This window comes from Penicillium atrosanguineum (assembly GCF_028827265.1).
Source record: "Penicillium atrosanguineum strain IBT 20685 chromosome Unknown utg000001l_segment0_segment0, whole genome shotgun sequence".
Taxonomy (NCBI): domain Eukaryota; kingdom Fungi; phylum Ascomycota; class Eurotiomycetes; order Eurotiales; family Aspergillaceae; genus Penicillium; species Penicillium atrosanguineum.
Genome location: NW_026623133.1, coordinates 2,091,703 through 2,104,536, shown reverse-complemented (window position 1 = coordinate 2,104,536; position 12,834 = coordinate 2,091,703). Strand labels below are relative to the sequence as shown.

At 51.5% G+C, this 12,834-nt stretch overlaps 7 protein-coding genes across 7 annotated transcripts; 3 read left to right on the top strand and 4 right to left on the bottom strand.

The window, feature by feature from the left end:
• Positions 1–534: 534 nt before the first annotated feature.
• N7443_000814 (uncharacterized protein) lies at positions 535–1,688 on the top strand (the record flags this gene model as incomplete). The annotated part of the gene is made up of 4 exons (XM_056880870.1): positions 535–1,074; positions 1,132–1,324; positions 1,375–1,488; positions 1,546–1,688. The coding sequence occupies 4 exons, from the start codon at positions 535–537 to the stop codon at positions 1,686–1,688; spliced, it is 990 nt and encodes a 329-aa protein (XP_056746108.1).
• A 128-nt stretch (positions 1,689–1,816) lies between these two features.
• On the bottom strand, positions 1,817–3,059 carry N7443_000813 (Hexokinase-1; the record flags this gene model as incomplete). Its single annotated transcript, XM_056880869.1, has 2 exons — positions 1,817–2,715; positions 2,771–3,059. The coding sequence occupies 2 exons, from the start codon at positions 3,057–3,059 to the stop codon at positions 1,817–1,819; spliced, it is 1,188 nt and encodes a 395-aa protein (XP_056746107.1).
• Positions 3,060–4,043: 984 nt separating this feature from the next.
• N7443_000812 (lipase B) lies at positions 4,044–5,174 on the bottom strand (the record flags this gene model as incomplete). Its single annotated transcript, XM_056880868.1, has 2 exons — positions 4,044–5,018; positions 5,073–5,174. The coding sequence occupies 2 exons, from the start codon at positions 5,172–5,174 to the stop codon at positions 4,044–4,046; spliced, it is 1,077 nt and encodes a 358-aa protein (XP_056746106.1).
• Positions 5,175–6,309: 1,135 nt separating this feature from the next.
• N7443_000811 (uncharacterized protein) lies at positions 6,310–7,248 on the bottom strand (the record flags this gene model as incomplete). Its single annotated transcript, XM_056880867.1, has 2 exons — positions 6,310–7,077; positions 7,180–7,248. 2 exons carry the CDS (start codon positions 7,246–7,248, stop codon positions 6,310–6,312), a joined length of 837 nt encoding a protein of 278 aa, XP_056746105.1.
• Positions 7,249–8,164: 916 nt separating this feature from the next.
• N7443_000810 (3-deoxy-7-phosphoheptulonate synthase) lies at positions 8,165–9,430 on the top strand (the record flags this gene model as incomplete). The annotated part of the gene is made up of 3 exons (XM_056880866.1): positions 8,165–8,207; positions 8,285–8,340; positions 8,414–9,430. 3 exons carry the CDS (start codon positions 8,165–8,167, stop codon positions 9,428–9,430), a joined length of 1,116 nt encoding a protein of 371 aa, XP_056746104.1.
• Positions 9,431–10,375: 945 nt separating this feature from the next.
• Positions 10,376–11,351, bottom strand: N7443_000809 (cytochrome c oxidase assembly protein COX14; the record flags this gene model as incomplete). Its single annotated transcript, XM_056880865.1, has 2 exons — positions 10,376–10,866; positions 11,033–11,351. 2 exons carry the CDS (start codon positions 11,349–11,351, stop codon positions 10,376–10,378), a joined length of 810 nt encoding a protein of 269 aa, XP_056746103.1.
• Positions 11,352–11,679: 328 nt separating this feature from the next.
• N7443_000808 (DUF2458 domain-containing protein) lies at positions 11,680–12,563 on the top strand (the record flags this gene model as incomplete). The annotated part of the gene is made up of 3 exons (XM_056880864.1): positions 11,680–12,086; positions 12,194–12,233; positions 12,282–12,563. 3 exons carry the CDS (start codon positions 11,680–11,682, stop codon positions 12,561–12,563), a joined length of 729 nt encoding a protein of 242 aa, XP_056746102.1.
• Between the last annotated feature and the right edge of the window lie 271 nt (positions 12,564–12,834).

Here is a 12,834-nt window from a genome sequence, read left to right as displayed (position 1 = left end):
AATTGTACGGCAACTTTTGCTCGGCGAAACAAATCTGAGGATCCGTGTCACGTGATACAATGCTTGGCATTTCGCGATCGCGGAGATGATGCTCAAATATTTGTATGAGGTTTGTTCATTCCGTAAATATTTCGACTTCTCTTAGACGCTATCATTATAGCTCGGATACTTGGTTGAAATTATTTGATATTGTGCTAAGTACACGGCGTGAAATGAATAGTACGATTATACTGTGGAGCACCTTCAGTACTACCTACAGGTACAGAAAATAGAGAAACAGAGAATCCAAGAGAGTTTGCTCTGACGAGTCACCTTGAAAATAATTAAGTTTGAATGACGATGATACCGGGGTTTGACGGTCATAAGTGTTTAAGCCCGAGAGTATTCGGAGACATCGATTAGCCTCGCGGTTAAGATCCCTCTCCACTTCTTTTGCTAAAGCAGCAATACGAGACTGGAAATGGTATAAAAGACCAAGAAAAAACCACTTTGTTAAATTACTCACAACCTGACAACTGCATCCCCTTCGCCAACATGCCAGCTCCATACAACGCCAACACCACCGCCACGGAACTGGTCTCCGAATACGCATCCCTCATCAAAGGCAAAACCATCCTCGCAACGGGTGTCACTCCGGGGACCCTAGGCGGCTTCTACGTCCAAGTCATTGCAGCGGCAAACCCAGCCAACATTGTCCTAGCCGGCCGCAACCCGATTAAACTCCAACAATGCGAACAGGAGATCACCGCTAAAAACCCCGATGTTCACGTCCGCACGTTGCAGGTCGATTTCAGTTCCCTGAAGAGTGCACGCGATGCTGCAAGCCAGGTGAACAGTTGGGACGATATCCCCGTCATCGACGTCCTAGTCAACAACGCCGGTATCATGGCGGTGGACTATAAGTTGTCCGAGGATGGTGTTGAGTCGCAATTCGCGACGAATCATCTGGGGCCATTCCTATTCACGAATTTGATCATGGGCAAAGTCTTGAAGTCTGATGCTCCGCGGGTCGTGATGGTTACTAGTGATGGACATCGATTGGGTCCGATAAGGTTCCATGATTACAACTTTGATGTGAGTTTGCTTATTGAACACCGATATTTGGGAAACTGATGTTAATGGCTCTTGTAGGAGGGCAAGACATACAACAAATGGTATGCCTACGGGCAATCAAAGACAGCTAACATGCTGATGGCGCTCTCTTTGGCGAATAAGATGGGCATTAAGCATGGGTTACAGGCCTTCAGCCTGCATCCTGGTGTGATTCGTACTACGAGCCTAGGGAAGCATTTGGATTGGGAGAAGACTGATATGGCAGGGCTGTGTAGGTGACTTGGATAAAATTCTGGTGTGACGGTGCTGACTGGTGATTAGTGAGTGCTGATAAACTACTTGGCAATGTCGAGGGCTGGAAGGGGTTTAGTCCTAAGAGTCTGGACCAGGGCGTTGCGACGCATGTATATGCTTCCTTTGATACGTCACTGAAAGGTATGTTCGAATATTATTTTGAAAGAAGAACTGCGTGACTGATGAGTTTACAATTAGCCAACAATGGAGCCTATCTCATCGACGCGCATATAGCAGATCCACTTGAGGATACGGTGAAGACATGGGCAACAAGTAATTTCGAAGCCGAAAGGCTATGGAAGTTGAGTGAAAGCCTGGTCGGCGAAACATTCCCCTACTAGAGCTACACTTCGAGTCAGATGTTAAGAATAAATTGAAGCATCACAATTTATCTATTGTACGCACTAATGTATATACAATGCATCGCTGATATCATACTGCAATAAAAAAAACACAAATTATACACTTTTTACTCCCGAACAAACATACCAGCCATGCCCATGCCGGTACCAATGCACATGCTGACAACACCGATGTCCTTACCGCTGCGCTCAAGCTCAGGGATCAGATCGGCCAGCTGACGGGCACCAGTAGCACCGAGAGGGTGACCAATAGCAATAGCACCACCGTTGGGGTTAACCTTGGCCTCGTCAATGCCACACTTGCGAACACTGTACAGAGCCTGCGAGGCGAAAGCCTCGTTGATTTCCCAGACACCGACATCAGAGACCTGGATACCAACGGTTTCGAGAAGCTTGGGGATGGCAACGGCAGGGCCGACACCCATCTCATCAGGAGCACAGCCAGCAACGGCGGTAGCGACCCAGCGGGCCTTGATGGAGCCAGAGAGACCGAGCTCCTCGGCCGTGGAACGGCGCATCAAGAGAGAGGCGGCGGCACCGTCGCTGACCTGGGAGCTATTACCAGCGGTGCTGGCACCGTCGGCCTTGAAGGCGGGCTTGAGGGAAGCAACCTTCTCGAGAGTAAGGCCGTGGCGGATACCATCATCCTGAGTGATGGTGACCTCCTTGCCCGGCGCCTCGGGGTGCTCGGGGTCATAGTGCTTAGTAGTAACAGGGACGATCTCGCTATCGAAACGGCCAGCCTTCTGCGCGGCAGAAGCCTTCTTGTGCGATTCGACGGAGAAGGCATCCTGATCCGCACGGGAAACGCCATACCGCTCAGCGACGTTCTCGGAGGTAAGACCCATGGGCATGATACAGTCCCGCGCATCCTGGGAGTGGGACTCCTTCAGCTCGGGCCAGAGAACGGTGGGAATAGCGCGCGAGCCGTAGTTGCGGGTCATGGACTCCATACCACCGCCGACACCGACGTTCAAAGCACCCGAGCGGATACCGTAGGCCACGGCTGTGATGGCGGCCAGACCGGAGGAGCACTGGCGGTTGATAGTGTTGAAGGGCACGGAGTGAGGGGAATCCAGCGTGGATCTGAGCCATGCGGCCTGCCTTGGCGCCACCGAGCTCCTGGAGGACGGAGCCGATGGTGACATCGTCGATCAGTGCAGGATCCAGGTTGGGGTTGGCCTTGAGGGTCGCGCGCAGGACGGAGGCGAGCAGCTCTTCCGGGTAAGCGTCCTTGAAGCCACCCTTCTTCGCGCGGGTGACGGGAGTGCGCAGAGAGGAGAGAATGACAATGTCATTAGGCGACTTGGCGAGGACCTGCTTGAGGCCGCGGGGAATTGGTGAGGCCATATTTGGTGGTTTTATGTGGAGGTTGAGGCTAATGTTGGGGTTGTAGATATGCCGAGAAGTGTCGGAGCTACCTCAGGTCAATGCAATTTCCGGTGAGTAACGAGGTTCACCTGGATACTGCAGATGGGAGGATGTAGAAGTAAAGAATCTTGACCCCGTAAAGCACCGAAAACCTCCCCAAACTTCCGCGGCAAGACGGTCTTCAAGGAAAATGCCGGGCGAGTATCCGGGGTCGGAAGCGGCGAGCTCGTTCACTCCCGTTGCTGCAGCGTCCGCCGCCCCGGCATTGAAGATCGGCTAAGGACTCAGCCGCGAAAGTGTGGGGATTATATCGGGGGTTTTAAGCCATGAACTAGTCATAGTCATGAAGAAATCTGATTAGAACTTAATTGAGAGCACCTGCTAGTCTTTTTGCCAATCTTTTCTGAATATACAATTCACCAATAACCCGGCTGGTTGTCTCCGAATCGCCCTCCACTATGAGCCGAATATGATTACGTCATCATATCGGGTCGGAACTGGAGCGGAAGCCGATGATTTGCCGTTGAACCTACGCTGTACTTGTTTAGTAGATTTGAGATGAGAGGAAAAGCCTGAATATCAATGACATTATTAAATGCTTTGTATTGTTCCGTCAGGATTTTTCAAGTCGCAAGATATCCAATGTTGTTGATAACCTACTTTATTAGGTGGACAACCTACGTTACTACGTAAGTCTAGGGAACAGTCTACGGACTTGTCGAGGGCTCATCGTATGGACTTGAGGCTCGCTCACGGACCTACGTCGACTTCCAGAGACTCAAGAGTAAAGAGCTAATGTAAGAATGGCCCATATTGCTCGAAATTATGTCCGCGATATGAAATGTAAAGTAAAGCGTAAGCGAAGAAAAACTGCTGACCGCAGACACAACGTGATAGACCCAGGCGTAGCTTAGTAGCCACAAATCACCTCAACTGACCTGACAGTGGTACTGGACTGACAGCTCAATTGAATTGATAGTTCCATCGTCTCATCAGTGCGTTCAACTCTTTCTTCATAGGTGGGTATCGCAAAGCATGCGCCGCCAAACTGACAGCCAGCTCGTTCTGGGAAGAATCTACTTTCCAGAACTTGACGCGAATCTTGCCCTTCCCCTCCAGGTAAACCAAGTAGTCGTCGATCTGCTTCCAGAGCTTCTGGTTTGCAATGGGCTTACCATTACCCCGTTTCCAATCCTGATTCTTCCACTTTTCAAGTAAACCCGTGACATTCATGACAAAGTCAGAATCAGTCTTGATAACGACCGTATGTAATCTGGAAGGAACTTTCTCATGCCCATTGCTGCGGTTTCGCGACCACTTTTCCATATTGTGTGCCACGTGAGAGAGAGCTGCTATCACGGAGTACAGATTCGCTATCTGGCTTGTACAGCGCTCAAGGCCATCGAGAGGTTGGCGGAGGTTTTTGGGACTCTCGCCAAACCAGACACCAATTGCCCCACGCGCGGTATCTGTGCCATCCCCGGAGCAGGATCCGTGGATTGAAATCACAGGGGCTTCCATATGGGGAGCTAAATGACCGTGTCTGCAAGGCGGGGTCACGGGGCAGGCGAGGAAGATGAATTGGCCCACGCCAATCTGGATGCTTGTCATGGGTTGTTTGCCGGGGTAGAGATGTCCAGGGTTAAAGTAACGGTCTGATGCTGGCTGGTTTCCAAGACCGGAGGGTCGAGGTAAGCAGAAAGTGAGCGGACATAAATGGCTTTCTGGAAGATCGTGGTCTTCATGCGAGTGGTCTTGGCTAGATTCATAAGGACGAGAGTAGACGTCCAGACCGATTATTTGCTCTGCGATGTTCCCACGAGTGGTTGGGCTCATATTGCTCCCAACCATACCGGTATTGCCGGTGGCTACGGTGCCATGGTCCGTTGGGCTTCTGACCTCATGGCTGAAAACAGAAGCAGTAGGTGGAGATAAAACCTTTCAAAGAAGATTATTTAGTACCAGTAATAGGATGGAATGAGTTGCACGTACCAGAGAAGCCAAAGTCGTCGATACGGCCTGAGTCGCAGCAGGCCAAATATTCATATTGCTCTTCCTCTTCTGACGTGCCTTTTCCGCCATACTCCGCGGCATGGTGGATGGGGGTTGTCAAAGGTGGTTCAAGGAGGTAGATTTCTGAGATTGGAGGTTGTAGGGTGTAGGAGTAGACGGGAGGGAATCGTAGCTGTGAGAGATTAACGTGAAGCTCGGGGTAAGGCGTGGCTCAGTGAGAATTGCCCAGAGTATCAAACGAGCCGACAAGTGGAATAGATTGTAAACAAAGAGGATGTACAATGTCTTGGTGTGGGATGGAACGGGAGGCGCAAACAAAGAGCATCTCAACGTCACTTTCATTCTCAATGAGTACATAAGCTCTATAAGGCCACTAAGAGGCTATTCTTGTGGCTAGGACGTTTTCGCAGTGCCTAATGAGTATATAAGCTCGATATAGCATTCATATGACAGTTTAAAGAAGACAATTGGAAACAAGAATAAAAAGCTAATTGGACTTAGAGGCACTTACTTCGCTACCTAGTTTCTAAGTCTCTTCGAAAATTAGGTTCACAACCAGGTCTGTACCGTTATTATAAGTACGAGAGAGGGAAAAGGGAAGCAGAAGGATTGAAGTATTGTTGGCTTTGTACTTCCGGGCTTTGATTTCAATGGGATTAGGTGTACATTTCGCTATATTATTCTCTTGCATGAGGTTAGCTTTTGTTTGTATAGCTATGTATTACAACCTGCGATTTTGGAAATAACATCTCGGGAATACCAGGTCCTGCATCGATTCAAATATATATAAAGAGTGCTGGAAAGAAGTTTAAGAAGGTGGCCAGACAGACGGCCTGAAAGCAGTTCAGAATCATATCTAGAAGACCAAAGAGATCCTCCGGGGGCCTACGAGGAAAGTCGAAACATTTCGAATACGAGAAAAACAAGCTACCTACAGGAATAACATTGCGCCTGGGCAACTAGGGTTGAGCTGATTGAGGTTTCCATGAACCAGATGAAATGCACATTGAAGCGAATAAATTGAAGCCCGGGAACTCCATCCCAATAAAGTTTTTCATCTCAATATTAAACACGGAGGAAATCGTGAAGCCGATGGACTGAAATATCTACTCGGTGTTCTTCACCAAGAGAATTCGGAAAAAAAGCAAATGGGGTATGATACATTAAAATTAGAGAAAAAGCCAACGTCTGCATCTGGGAGCTCGTTGACATTCAATCAAGCGCGCATAATATGGCTGTAATGTCCAGGAACGTGGCAACGACACTTCTCGCAATCAGCTCGGTAACCCATGACCAGCGCAGGTTTCTTTCGCTGAGTCGGAGTGATCTTGGCAGCCTGCTGCATCAGATCTTCGACGGTTTGCCGCGAGTATTGACCCATTGGCGGGGTGCTGGGTCGGAACCCTTGCACCGGAGATGTCTGTTGCGAGTATGACATGTCCATCTCGTCGGTGGGGGTCTTAGGTCCGTTGGCCATTTCTGCGTCGCCGTCGCTGACTGGGCTGGGGAGCCGAACCCGATGCACGGAATGTTGCACTTCTTTGTGGAATGACACGTCCATCATGTTGGCGTCTGGTGGCTGGGACGCGATGGGCTGGGGAGGGAAATAGGTCGTGGTCGACCGGACTGAATGCGTCGCGCAGAGATTGAGCGAGTGGCTGACCATACCGTGGGGGATTGGGGAGGGCTGGGTGCTGTGCAGGTGGTGACCGGTCACCAGCCAGGGTGAAAGCTGGTCTCCGCCTGCTAGCACCGCGAGATGCTTCGCGGCGGAGCTAGGGCTTAGCTGGAGGGCCGGGGGTCGGTTGCCGTGTACCGATTTAGCGGGGCTGGTGCCCATGATAACCTCATGTTTGTCTTCATCGTCAGAGGAGTCAACCGGCGTGAGTGCCGCGTCGCGAAAGCGCAGGGTTTGGTCGAGGTCTGTCGCATAGTCTGGGACTGTCCCAGGGACAGTCTGCCAGGAGGAACCGTACTTGAGAGACTTCACTGAGAGTCAGCATTGTTCAATACAAGAAACTGGCAGTGGGCTAAACGTCGCGAGACGTGATGTGGATGTGGGAGTGGAAGTGACAGAAGTCCTTACCTTGGGATCATGAGAGAAGAGCTCCTCCTCGGAATCGTCCTCACGGGAACGTTTCAGCGACGGAGCCATGATTGTGACGTGGAGATCCTCAGCAAAGCCCCGAACTCACCCCGGGAAAGTAAGAAGTAAGGGTGGAGAAGTGGCAGCTTTCGGTAGTTGCCGTCATCGCGACCGAGCGGAGCCTTCTCCACCGCACTCGGGCTCGTCACATTTTTTACCTTAACTTCTTTGAGCATAATGCGATTTCCAGCCTCTTCAATTGGTCCCCCCCCTGCTGATCAATTCTACCACTAAGAATGGCTCAATGGCACACACACTTGTACTAGTCCATATCCACTCGAATCGGGTTCCTGGTACCTGTTAAGGCGTACCTTAGCCACTGTTATGTATCTATTATGTACTCGGTACCGATATCGCAGGCCTGAACACTAAGCCCTGAACGCCGTGCCACTCGAGTGTTTGCCAATGTGATTGTCTTGCACAGACATTCACCATGCGTCCATGTCACGATCATCAGGTGTGCTCGGATTAATGGATGTGAAGTCCCACCGTAGTCACTGTCGCACACGGAGCTGAAGAAAAAAACAAAGTATCTGCAGAGAAAAAGGGATCGCCACCCAATGGCGATCCTCCGACACCGCTAGATCCGGGATCTATGGTCACACTTGAAGCGAGGGAGGCATCTAGGTCTAGACAGTATATGGAAAATAGGAAAGTGACAGATCAGAGAAATATCCCTGTCCGATCATTAAGCTGGTAATAAAGGAACAACATATAAACTGTGAATCATCGGCCCACTTTATGCCCGTCGCCTTTTTTACTTCGAATCCACACTTTGCCTTCCCGTTATTCTTCGTTTCTGCAATTTCTGCTTTCTACTCTCTACTCTGTACTTTCTTTTCAATCTCAGGATTGCTTTTCTTCACTTTCAGGAAGTCATTCTCATCCACGACAGACCCTGTACTTGATCGGCTCACCCTGCACCATGCCTCTCGTCAAGACCACCGAAGTCAACGAGGACACTCGTGGTAAGTGTGCACTGGTTCCTCGCTAGAGATCCAATTCCTGGCCTCCTTACTGACTGCGATCGCTTCTCTGTGGACAGTCCTCGGCTACGACCCTTTGCTGTCGCCCATGTTCCTCCAGACCGAGATCCCCGCGGTGAGTCATTTTTTTTCTTTCACCCCGCCTTCACATTCGCGCGAACAAAAACTGACGAACACTTCGTTACCAGCCTGACCGCGCCATTGAGGTCGTTCGCCAGGGTCGCAATGAGGCTGTCGAGATTATCGAGCAGCGCGATGACCGTCTGCTGGTCATGGTCGGCCCTTGCTCCATCCACGACCCCGACACTGCCCTTGAGTACGCTCGCCGCCTGAAGGAGATCTCCACCAAGCTCTCCAAGGACCTCTGCATCATCATGCGCGCCTACCTCGAGAAGCCCCGTACCACCGTTGGCTGGAAGGGTCTGATCAACGACCCCGACATTGATGAGTCCTACAACATCAACAAGGGCCTCCGCGTCTCTCGCAAACTCTACGTCGACCTGACCACCACCGGCCTCCCCATCGCCAGTGAGATGCTCGACACCATCTCCCCCCAGTACCTGGCCGATCTCATCTCCCTCGGCGCCATCGGTGCCCGCACCACCGAGTCCCAGCTCCACCGCGAGCTGGCCTCCGGTCTCTCCTTCCCCATCGGCTACAAGAACGGCACCGACGGTAACCTTACCGTCGCCGTCGACGCCATCGGCGCTGCCTCCCACCCCCACCGTTTCCTCGGTGTCACCAAGCAGGGTCTGGCGGCCATTACCAAGACCTCTGGCAACGAGCACGGCTTCGTCATCCTGCGCGGAGGCAACAAGGGCACCAACTACGACCGCGAAAGCGTCCGCACTGCCCGCGAGGCTCTGCGCTCTAAGAAGCTGCGCGAGGTCGTTATGGTTGACTGCTCCCATGGCAACTCCAAGAAGAACCACCTTAACCAGCCCGTCGTCGCGAAGGAGGTCTCTGACCAGCTGCGCGAGGGTGAGACCGGTATCATCGGTGTCATGATCGAGTCCAACATCTACGAGGGTAACCAGAAGGTTCCCCCGGAGGGACCTTCTCACCTCCTCCGTGGTGTCAGTATCACCGATGCCTGCATCAACTGGGAGATGACCGTTGACACTTTGAACGATCTTGCCGACGGTGTTCGTGCCCGTCGCGCCATTCTGAAATCCAAGGCCAATGGTGCCAACGGCTCCCAATAAATGAGGTTGATAGGCAGTTTGGATTCCTTTTTGATCACCTGCTTCCGTGAGTGGGGTTTGATATAGATACCTATTTCCAAACCATTCGAAAATTGCAGCGTTTTCGTGTTTAATGTTACTTTATGTGGACATGGTTTTTCTTTGTTTTTTTCCTTTTCAAATGTTCAAATGTTGTCAGGGTCGGATTTTCCATAGCTTTCCCCAGGTTTGAGACTTTGAACCCCAGGGGGACCCACTCTAAAAGTCCAGAATTTCAATTGACAGCTTCCTGTTCCTGATTTAAAGTGTTCCACCGATCTACCAGATCCTTTTCCTTGCTCCACTGTGGTGCAGGGACCAGGGGATGGGGGGAGGTGCAAGATTTGCGATGTTCCAGGGGAAAGCGCTCTGCCGGGAACCCGATTTGGGATGGCGCCACCTGTTTGTGGACCGGTGGGAAGACGTTTTTCCCTTATTACCACCGTAGACGGGCTTTTGAATTGAGTGAAGGGCTGGACGATGGTCTAGTGGAGACGTAGTGATTGCCTAATGCCTAAGACTGGTCCTTGTGTTAAGGGAGGATTGTGGGTGGGAGAAAGGAGCAGATTTTCTATGTACTGTACACTATATACACGCCCCCGAGGACTTCGCTACTAATTCTGGTAGAAATACAGCCCAAGGCAAAGAAAAAGAAATGATGCAACGCCGGAAAACCCCTATCACAATGGATGCAGGCTGCGGAGCCGCAACTCGCCATGCAAGAAAAATGTCACACTTCATAGCGCGGGAAGGGAGATTGGGACTGGGACTGGGACTGGCACCCGACAATTAAGACGCCCGCAGGATGCTGGAGAGGAGATGGGGGAGGATGGCATCGAAGTCCCAGGTCCCGATCCCGATTCCAATCTTTGATGTCGCTTGTCGTTTCGCAGGCGAGAAAAGAAAAAGGGAAAGACCCGGTCCCGTCTACCGCCCCGTCAACCAGCTAGTCCAGCTGCGCGTCTTCTCCTTCGCTGCGCGCTCCGCATTCTCGGCCATCACATCCAACTGCCCAGGCATCGGGCTTCCGGTCTTAGCAGCAGCAGCACCAAAGGCCTGCTTCGCCTTGACAGCTTCAACAACGCTCGTCTGGGTGGCATCGGCCGCTGATGTCGCAGCAGCGGAAGTCTGCACGGCGACGGTACCGGCGTCCTCAGGATTCATCTTGTCGAACAGGAAACGCTTCGCCTTGGCCCATGGCCGCTGTGCCTTCTCCTCCGCCTTCTTCCGCTTGAAGATCTCCTCGATATTATCCTGCTTGACAAGCTCGATTTGTTCGGCAGTGGCAGTACCGTTGGCCTGGGCGATGCGGGCCTGGTTCAAGATCTCGGTTTCTCTTTCGATCCACAGGGTACGCTGGCGACGGTTATAGAGTGTCAACGAGACCATCGAGTAAGCTGTAAGGACACCACAGACACCTATTCAAAGTAGTCAGCATCATACCATCAAGCAATCTAATCCCAATGGTCACGTAGCATAACAAATCAATGTTTGCTGTCTGACGTCCGGGGTCGAGTCTGGATCTTCATCTTCCCCAGACACGGTGCACGGTGCACGGTGCACGAAACAAGGACAGCCACATACCCGACGCAACAATCAGCGAATAAACCATTCCCTTGTGAGCCCTATTGGCCACCCGACGACCAATCTCAATAACCCGGTCCATGCCTGACGACGACTGCGTCATCCGCGCCGCCCGAGCCTGTGCCCGCAATCGTTCCACCTTCTGCTTAGGAGTCTCCGGCTTGCCATCAGGGCCCATCTGCGGCGTCCTGGGCTGGGGAGCCGCGTTTCCCTGCTGCTTCATGGAGCTGGGAAGCTCGTAGGGCGTGCCATTGGGCTTGGAGGATGCGTAGGGGCCCGTGGCCGTGAACCGCGTAGCGTCCGCGGCGGATCGGGACATGGTCGCGAGGGGGTATTTCGCGAGTTATGTTCGGGTGAGGGGTTCGTATATTGTTAGGAACCAAGTTTAGAGCTGGCCTGATGCCCGGCGGTCAATTGGGATTGTCGAGGTTGCTCGTGGCAAGATGGTTAGAACCGGGGTTTGTAGGTGGGAAGGTAAATTTTCAGCGGCCGGAGATGGCGCCAAGACATTCAACAGCTTGAAGTGTCGCTGACTCGCGGAAACGACCTTGCATCAGGCCACACCTTGAAGTTTTGATTTGAGATCGTTTCTCTGTTTGATCTTAGTCTGTTCGCTTTAATTATTCATACTTCTTTTTCGTCGCATCATGGCGGACAATCCTTACAACTCGTCTGACCTGAATTCGGTACTGCAGACGTTATCCAGCTTAGCATCGCTGAACAGCTCTCAAAATGCATCAATACCTCGAAGAGAGGCTCCTCAGATACCACAAAGACAGAAGCAGGAGATCCGCCCATCAGAGAGGCCATATTCCAATCCGCCAAGGTCAAGCACGGGGACCCCTACCACCGACCCAGCAACTATCACCACCTGGCCGGCCGCCCTGCGCTATGTAATGCGTGCCGTCGGCCAAAGCGAAGAAACCCAACTTCGAATCCGCGGTCTGATTAGAAGTCAACATAGCCATGAGCAACAATGGTGGAAGGCCCGCGAGATCCTTCTCGGGAAGCAACAAGCCCGCGGAGAGAAAAAGAAGGAGCTCGATGCTGTATTGTATGTCTCAGTGCTCTTCCACTTTATCATTGACCCAATATTGATCCAATATTTCCAAACACTTGTACGTTGTTTTCTATGGAGCTGACTCAATTCTTCAACTCCAGACGCTCTATTGGCGCACCCGTCGACTCGAAAGAGGTATCAGTATGTAACTCCCTCGCTTCATCATAGACCCTGTCTGACACCATCCAGAGTATGGAAGAAGATAAAGAAGAGCTCGCAAACTACGACGCCAAAGTCTATAGAGCTTCCGCGCAGATGACAGATGCCATGACAGCGGAGCTACGCGGGCTCAAGATACCCTTTTTTGTTATTCAACAGAGCCTTATCCAAGAGCCAACCGAATCGAACTCTATCAAAGGATTCTCTGCTCAGGAGAAGAGGCTTGAAGGTTCAGCGACTGTGACGAAAGCTGAGTTGGCTTCGTTACAACGGCGCATGCTAGAATTGCTTCAGGATCTTTGCAAGGAATGAGGGGGTATGTAATAAATGAGAAGAGTTAGCGGAACACTCCTCGTCTACGGTTCTAGTCGTGGGATGACCATTTCAGCAGTTCGGTGAAATTCCGGTTGCCAAGCGGTGCTTAGCTACGTGAAACAACGAGAGCGAATGGCTCGTTTCACAATGAGTCTTTGTGGTCCATATATGTGAAGTTGCGAGCTAAATATGTATCATAGGATTATGCTCATAAGGGCCCTTGATCACTTAATATACTCTGAAACTGCCAAGCTAGATGGTGAATCAC